The sequence below is a fragment of the Spinacia oleracea genome, chromosome 1 (assembly GCF_020520425.1).
Source record: "Spinacia oleracea cultivar Varoflay chromosome 1, BTI_SOV_V1, whole genome shotgun sequence".
NCBI lineage: Eukaryota > Viridiplantae > Streptophyta > Magnoliopsida > Caryophyllales > Amaranthaceae > Spinacia > Spinacia oleracea.
The window spans coordinates 83,663,412-83,672,592 of NC_079487.1; the positions used below are offsets into that span (position 1 = coordinate 83,663,412).

The following is a 9,181-nucleotide window of genomic DNA, read 5'->3' on the forward strand; positions in this document are numbered from 1 at the left end:
TTTGCAATTCCGTTCTCAAGAGTTGATCTTAAAAAATCGTTTTCAATCAGATTAGGGTTTGAAAAGTCGAAAAATCGAATCATTTTGAAATCAGACCTTATTACGCAATTCATTCAATAATCCATAATAAATCCGAAATTCAACAAAAATTCCCTAAAAATTCGACAACAGCAAAAACAAATAAATGCTAAAATGTGCTTTGAATACATAAGGCTCATGATACCACTGTAGGGGAATACAGTTAAACATAATAACATGTGCGGAAACAATCCCCAAAGCCAGGAAACATGTATAAAGCACAGATCAAGCATACTTACGTTTGAAGCGTGTTTTCCCTAGTAATCTGTCAACACACACGAACTTAGAACTCCACTTGCCGTTCCTCTACCTGGTTCACCGACACGATCAGATCCGTCTTGATAATCGTAGCTTAGACAATCGATCAAGAGTGTTTACTTTTGGGAAGAACTCAGTTTGGAGGCACATAGACAATTAGGTTCTCTGAGTGTCTAGGGTTAGAGTAGTATTTAATTGTGTTAGGAAAAACTTGGGTGTGTAGGTTATCATAATAACCTACTAACCGGCCAAGCCAATAAGGCCATGACCGGCCAGCAAGCCCACGCGACACACACACACGACAAGCGAGCACGCAGCCAGCTGGGCCATGGGCCGCGCGCTGTTGCTGCTGCTGCATTGTCGTCTTTGCCCGCGCGCGCACAAGCAGTCGCTCGGCTTTGGGCCAGCGCTGATGTGCTTGTGTTGCTTGCTTACCATGCGCCCATAGGCCTCGAATGCTTCGTGCATTCGGCTCGTGGGATGCTCTTCGTATTCGCAACTTAATATCGTTCCGGATATTATTTATCTTTTCGTATACAACGAATCACCGTCTTACGATACGACTGATTCGTTTCGCCCAGCTTACGAATATTCGCGATACGATATACGATTCCGATGCAAGGTTGTATCGTATAATACGTTTTCCAAAACTAATTCCCGAAAAGCTATTAAATGAATTTCCAATTCATTTAATCCAGTGATCTGTTACGTGCCATTGGTGTGACCTTGTAGGTTCAGTCAAGAGTAAGTTGTGAGCTTAATATTCATTAGAACTCACTGATCGGAAGCATTGCTCCAGCTAGCTGATCCGATCACTTGATCTCACTAAATTAATTGTTCGCAATTAATCTGAACCTTGGTATTAGACTTAATGCACCTTGGGTGAAGGAAAAATTTCCTTCACTACATACTAAAACAATAATAATCCTAACATGATTCTATTAAACGAACAATCCTAACATGATGCTAATAAAACATAAGTAAGGATAACCAAACCATATTGACTTGAAGACTAATATTTGACTGAACTAGCTCTTTGTATCATTAACATTATTTTAATTGAAATAGTCAATGGACCGAGTTTCTACTAGAATCCTTCACTAAGGAAGACGAGGTACGGGCGCGACTCCGTAACTCCAATGACCTGCGATATTGAGGAACTTTTGACTGAAATAGAACCGGTGATCAATCCAGCCCCGGGAAAAGCCATAGGCGACCCATGACCCCAACTCCTAATTGTCCGTCACTTCAGACGTGCACAGCCTAAAGCTATTGCTACTCAGTTTCACTTTACATGATTTACAGATTAATACTTTGTTATGACTCAACAATTACATAATTCATACAATCAACAATTAATCACAACTGTTTTTATCTTGGAATTAAGTAAGTGATCACAAAGGTATCAATCAAGACTCATTCCAATTAAATTCAACCTTTCCTTTAATATTGATCAACCCCTCTATATGGGTATAAGGTTTCAACTTACTAAACAAGGTCCTCGGCCCTCATAAAGTAGTGAAAAGCTAAAAGGGAACAACGATCAATCAATCTGAATCAATATATATATAAAATAATCTAGTGTTCCCAACAAACATGTTTGCATCAATCATCCATACTAACATGTTATAATTCTCATAACGAAATATATGTTCAACATGTCCATCCAACAATATTAAACATGTAATTTCAACATAATCAAGTTCATCAACAATTTCAAATGATTTCAACAAATAACACACATCTCCAAGCACACAGGTATGTAAGTACCTTGTGTAAAGAAACTAATAGGCCATTTTAACACTTTCAAAAGTCGCCTAAAGAGAATTCTCCGCCTAAAACAACCAACAAATATTCCCAATCAATTTCTAATCATTCGCAACCATAATAAAGCATTCTAAACACATCCTAAACATACTTAGAACCTTCCCCAATATCGAAACTTGAATAATTGATTTCCTAGCATCATAATTATCGAATTAGTGATTGAAATTCGTTGAAAACTCTTTGCAAACATCGTACTTTAAATTTTTTAGCAATATAACTAATTTCAAACTACTCGCAAAACATAATTAACATGTTTGAAATCATAAAAACAATAACTTTAATAATTTATAATCATCCTACCATGATTTCAAAACTATTAAAATCTTAGCATTCATGCTTTAAATAATTAAAATCATTATTTCAATTCAATTACATAATCTGAAAATTAATAATTCAATTATGCAAACCTATAATTCTGGAATTCATAATTAAATCATAAAGCTTATAATTTAAATTCAAGAAACGTAATTTAAATTATTAAAACGTTATTAAATTCATCATGTAAACATATTATGTAAATCTGAAAATTCTAATTAGATCATAAAAACATATAAATTAAATTCAAGAACATAATTTAAATTATTAAAACTTAATTAAAACATAATTTAAAACATTCAATTCACGTAGGGGTTTTCAGGGATTAACCAAAAAGGAGAAGAAAAGAGGCTGGCCGGCGGAGCATAGGCGCGGCAGCGGACCGGCGGCGAGTTGAGGCACGGCGGTGCATAGGCGATTGTGTGTGGCTGCCGCAACAAACAAAAACGCGTGAGAGAGGAGCAAGAGAACAACCGAGAAGCGAGGACGAAACACAGCAAGAAGTGAAAGAGAAAAAAAAGGAGAGAGACTACCGTGCAAGGTCAGCGGTCCAGCGACGGTGAGGTTCGCGGCAGCTGCTGGCGGCGAGGAAAACTCGCGGTGGTTGTGAGTGGCTGGACAAACGACAATGATTAAGGGGAAGAAACGAAACCGAAACCAAAAGAGAAGGACGAAAGAGAAAGGGAAGGGGAAGGAGTTACCTCTGCGATGGTTGCTGTGAGGGCGGCCGCCGGTGGTTGGTGGCGGCGGTCGGTGTTTGACGGCTGGGTAGCAACAAGCAAGGGAGGAGAAACAACAGTTACGTGAAAAGGGGTTTTGGGTTTAATTGTTTGGGCTTTGCCAATTGGGCTGGAATTAGGATTTAGTTTTAGGATTTCAATCCAAAATCGATTAGGATGGTTTTTCAATTTGGAATGTGTTTTCGTAATTCAAATTCTTTTCAAGATAAAATTCTAAAATTATTTTAATTTCATAAATCGTTGAAATATTTAAAACATATAAAAAACAATATTCGTTAATTACCTATTTACTTCTAAAATTCGTAAATTGTATTTAAATATAATTAACTATATGTTAAAATATATTAATAAATTGTATAAAATTATTGGGGATTACAATCTACCCCTCTTAAAAGAAGTTTCGTCCCGAAACTTGACACGAAAATTCACACATTTTTCAAAAGTTTTCACTTATTCTTACTGGAGAAGTACTTGTGCCACTCATGTGCACTCTTTTGCCAACTTAAAGTTGTTTGTGTTACTCAAGAACACCTTTTCTTATGCGGAGAATCTATTTTTTTGCATAAACATGTATAAGTTGCTAAAAATGAGCATAAAATGCATAAAATTGCCATAAAAATAGGTAAAAAGCGCGAATTTCTATGGCATTCTATCCTCCTTAAAGAAAACGAGTTACGCCCTCGTAACTCATCTCAGGGAATAACTTTGGATATTTCTACTTCAAAGAATCATGTCCCTAATACGATATTTTCTTGAAAATCATTCTAGCAAGTGGGACTTCTACGCTTCTTTCCATACATTGCCTCAAAGGGTGTCATCTTAATGCTTGCATGGTAACTATTGATGCACGAAAATTCAATCAAATCTAGATGATCTCCCAACTTCTCTTTAAAGTCAATAGTACACTCTCAACATATCTCCCATGGTTTAGTTAGTGCTCGCAGGCTGACCATCGGTTGCAGGGTGGAAAGCAGTATCATTTTCAATGTTGTCCCCAAGATTCAACTGGACCTTTTTGCCAAAATTTCAGGCTTTTATGGTCGGTAAGAATCTCAAACGTTTTCATATAAAGGTAATGTCCTCAAATCTTCAAAGCGAATGCAATAACAGTTAGCTCTAGGTTATGGGTAGGGTTATTTGTCTCACAAGGTTTCAACTGACGCGACAACAGGTGCGGATGTCAAACGCTCTTTTAAGATCTGGAAAGCTTCCTCACATTTCTCACTCCTCTTGAATTTTGATTCCTTTTTCAACAAGTTGGTCATTGGTTTTGCTTTCTTCCAAAAGTCTTTCACAACCTCCTATAATGGTCATCTAGGCCTAGAAAACTTTAGATATCGACACGTTCTTGGAATAGGTCACTCACTCACAGCTTGAATCTTAGCAGGATCTACAGAGACTCCTTCTGGTCAACTTTTCCTTTTTACCAAACCTCATTACGCCTTTCATGGATGTATAACTTTTGGGAACAACTCTTAGCTCTTTTACCAATTCATATATTTCCTTTCATCTTTTCAAGACGCCAAATGATTTCTAACGATCCTGGACCACTCGAACCTTCCCTTAAATTTATTCCCTCACGTAACATAGTTTTCAATCAATTTAGTCCCTCACTTTTCCGTCGGTGTCATTTATACACACATGAATTCAAGATTTATATACTTCATTCACATAAAACTAAATTCTTTCTAAGTGTCTCCAATATAATTCTCAAGTGTTTGTCATGCTCTTTCTCATTCCTTGAATAAATCAGGATATCATCAATAACATAATAACGAACTTAATTCGGAATTCGTGGAAAATATTATTCATCAAATCCACAATTATGGCAGGTGCATTGGTAAACCCAAGAGACATTATTCTAAACCCATAATGACAATAACGAGTCCTAATGAGGTCTTAGGCCCTTATCAGTTATTCTCAATTGGTTGTACTTCAAACACAAATCAGTCTTCGAGAACACACTCGCCCAATTCAATTGGTTCAATATGTCATCTATAATAGGCAAAGGATACTTGTTCTTGATGGTGTTTATCTCCCTAAAATCGATGCATAATTCCATACTCTTATCTTTCTCCTTAACAAACAACACAGGAGCTCCCCACGGTGATGCACTAGGCCTAATATACCCCTTAACGAAACAACTCTTGCAACTGTGTCTTAATTCTCTCATTTCAGGAGGTGCCATGCTGGTGTCTTGGATATAAGTGTCGTTCCAGGATTTATCTCTATAATGAACTCAGGGGCTCTAGCAGGTGACATACTCGCAATTCCACTCGTAGACACATCAATGAATCAAATCACAATGGGAACATCCTCGATTTTCACTCAAACTTCTTTACTCACCTCTAACACACTACAGAAAAAATAGTTCACAATCCCTATTCATCAATTTCCTCACTTGCATTACAGAAACAACTAAAGGTTCTTAGACTTCTCAAAACATCTATATGAGGTCAACCTTCCAATAGGGTTCCCTAAACTTACTTTCTGAATTTCACAATCTACCTTAGCCTTGAACAAACTTAGCCAATCCATCCCAGAAATTACATCTAGATCCCTTAGATTAAACTTTATCAAATCAGAAAGAAAACGCAATCTTTTATCTTCAAAGACAAGTTCTTAAACAACTTGGCACACCTTATGGTTACACCAGTAGGTATACTAACGAGTAAATCAATCACCTCAAAATCTACTAAATTCATACTCTTAACAACAGATGACAAAACAAAAGAATGAGTTACCACTGAATCAAAAAACGTTTTAACTAGTTAATAGAAAAAGTACCATGAACTACATCTGCATAATGTTCAACTTCATTTCTAGTCATCACGAACAGTTTGCCCGGAGCCTTATTCTGGTTGTTGTTCTCATTGGCAGACTTATTGTGGTTCCCCTGATTATTCTGCGACCCTATAGGCTTCGAACTCTGATTTCTGGATTGGTTAAACCCCGGTTTCCCTTGGTTACCACTCTCACTACCATTCTGCTCCCTTTTCTTCTTAGTGAAGCACTCAAACTCTCTATGCCCCTTTTTATGACAGTAGTGGCAATTCACCAATTTTCTCTTACAGTCCTTCCCAGGGTGGTTATTGTTGCACCTCTTGCAGTGGTACGCTCTCTCAGATTGGTTTCTATTATTGTAGTTATTCCCCTGGTTGTTTCTCCCCTGAAAATTCCCATTTCCATTCCTATTCCCACTAGTGAAAAAAACCCCTGTTGAGGGGGGCATTTCGGGCTTGTTGAGGCGAACATGGCCCGCTTCGACAGAGGAGGCTTCAACAGGTCCGAGATCTGTTGAGGCGGGCCAAGCCCGCCTCAAAAAGATATCTGTTGAGGCGGGCTTTTGAAAGCCCCCCTCAACAGACAAGCCTATTGAGGCGAACAATAAATTGCCCCCCTCAACAGACAAGCCTGTTGAGGCGAACAATAAATTGCCCCCCTCAACAAACTAGCCTGTTGAGGCGAACATTAAATTTCCCCCCTCAACAAACAAGCCTGTTGAGGCAAAGATTGTGTTGCCCGCCCCAACAGCACATAAGCTGGCTACATATTCTGCTTTAATTTTCTATGTTAGGTAATAGAAGAACTATAATACTCATAAAATAGACAATTATAAACAATAAATACTTCATTCACATTAATATTGAAATAATATTGTTTAATGTAATTTTACAATATAAATTCACACAAAAATAATCTTTGAATCTACAATTCGATTATTCGGCCTACGCTTCCCTTAACCATTACCAAAATTACGCCATGCCCATTTATCATTTCTTGACAAGTCTTCCATAGTAAATTTCACCACCCTTCTATCTTCAAACTTCCTGCAAAATAAAATAAAATAAAAATTAAAAAAGCAAATTAAGTAGCAGGTGAAGAATGTTGCATGTTTTGAGACAGTGGTCATGAGCTACCAGCTGATTCAGCTGATGGTGAATCAACTGATTGTTCTGAATAGCTCAATCTGTTCAACTGATTTTCTTCTAGAAGGCGGTGATCAGTTGCTTCGTGGCTTCCCTATATCCACATGTTGCTGAAATCAATATCTGTATTCAGTATTTTATTTCACTGATGATTTTGCAAGCACTAGAACCGATCTTATAAATCACAAGTAAAGCCGTGAAAGGCATGCTGCTGTTGAAATTTTTGTAAAATCATGTCATATTTGTTCCAAGTTTTGACAAGTTGGAATAATGCGACAACTGATTCTAGTCAGAGGGAAAACAATGTAATGCTTCTTTGAGATACAGGAAAATAATTAAAAACCTTTCTGCAAAAGAATACTTATTACCCTCCTTGATACGAAACTTGTGTCTAGTAATTTCTGATACCACACAAATTAATCAATTTAAGAGATATGAAGCTAGTAGACACAATAATTATCAATTTGAAGTAACACCAAGTCACCAAGAGAATGAACATGTATTGATTAAATTTAGCAAGAAAAATATACCTTGTATATATTAGACGACCCTTGTATACAAACCAGATATGACAGAAATCAGGAGCTTTATTAAGGACTTCATTAGACTGTTCTGAGGTGGGTTTTGGTTTTATCCTGCAATATCAAGGCAACAAAACAGGACATGTCATCCTATAGATTGAGGGTGCGTTTTTATCAGAACATGTACGATATGATATTTGTCGTTGCTCAATATAATAATGCCTAGAACATGGTCACTAAAATCAGAAGTAGTTATAATAAAATCAATTACTGTAAAATTATAGAAACCGGAACAGAACAAAAAATGTGGAAGTGCATTTCAAATTTTTTATCTCCACCTCAAAAATCTGCTGTTAGATCCTGCACCCATCACCAATTTCTGTATCCCCAATTCAGATATGAGTTCCAAAATTCCATCAGTTATAGACTCTTTCTCAATGCATATTTTCTCAGAGGGAACCTGCAAGAAGGAGCTCAATCTTTATTCTAGTTTACATACCTATGATAACTCAATTTGTACTTGGTACTATTATGATATGGGAAATAAACTGGTGTTGTTACAGACGGGGAAGAAAGAGATAGTACCTGTTTAAGGGCATACATTTAAATACAATCATCTAACATTTCTTCAACCTCTTGTCTTTCCAATTCTTGATTGACCTCCGATTGTGTGACCGCCTTTAAAGGAGATCGAAAACCATACCCTATATATTCAAATTGGATTGTAAAACAAATGAGGATCCAGGCAAAAAGATGGAAAATAGAACATCAAATTGGAAAGTGGAAAACCATAAACAAAAGATTATACAAACAACCACAAGAAGGGTAAATCAATCTAGCAAACAGTGAGAGACATGTAGATATTAAATGGTCAACGTATGCACAACTTTGAACATCATTAGGGATCCTGACTTACAAACTAACCATCCTTGAAACAAGAATGTCATGACTCCAATCCTTATAGCATCCATCATCAACGCCTAAGAGATATAACAACAACCAAACCCAGGATACCTCTACTTAAAAAAAGACATCTAAAACAAGAAGTCAATATGTGTTTCGAAAGCGTACTTAGGGTGTAAACAAACTTAAATGTGTAGTTTATGCACTCGGACAAACACAAAAACAATCCAATATTTTTTTTTCACCACAAAAATACAACTTTGAATTAACACTCCCTCCTATGCCAATTCAGACCCTAGGAAAACAATCTACAAGACCACAACTCTTCAATGTTATATAAGACACATAAGAACAATAATTGAACATCACTGAAGCTGGAACATGCTAAAGCATACACTGGCACTGTAACATTAGGCTAAACTTAACTTAGAAAAGCTTATATCATCAAAAATACTTCTTAAGAATCAACATGGAGGGCTTACCACCCTAACTGTTGAAAGTCTAATCGATTCCAGCTACACTCTTCATGTTGTTCTTCCTTACGAGAAACTAGTTCAAAAGAGATGTTACCTAAAAATCATTGCTTAAAATCTAGGAATAATTATAAATG

General features: G+C 36.7%; 1 protein-coding gene across 2 annotated transcripts; it reads right to left on the bottom strand.

The window, feature by feature from the left end:
* Positions 1-6,882: 6,882 nt before the first annotated feature.
* LOC130465986 (U-box domain-containing protein 33-like) lies at positions 6,883-8,366 on the bottom strand. Of its 2 annotated transcripts, XR_008925998.1 has the most exons (5): positions 8,254-8,366; positions 8,007-8,128; positions 7,678-7,782; positions 7,139-7,241; positions 6,883-7,048 (listed from the first exon to the last, which is right to left on the bottom strand). XR_008925998.1 is itself a non-coding variant. In XM_056834749.1 (4 exons), the coding sequence occupies exons 1-4, from the start codon at positions 8,269-8,271 to the stop codon at positions 6,958-6,960; spliced, it is 336 nt and encodes a 111-aa protein (XP_056690727.1). In that variant the 5' UTR covers positions 8,272-8,366; the 3' UTR covers positions 6,886-6,957. The 2 variants fall into 2 exon arrangements, 1 of the variants encoding a protein (XP_056690727.1); XM_056834749.1 differs by lacking the exon at positions 7,139-7,241 and having other exon boundaries at positions 6,886-7,048.
* Positions 8,367-9,181: the final 815 nt, after the last annotated feature.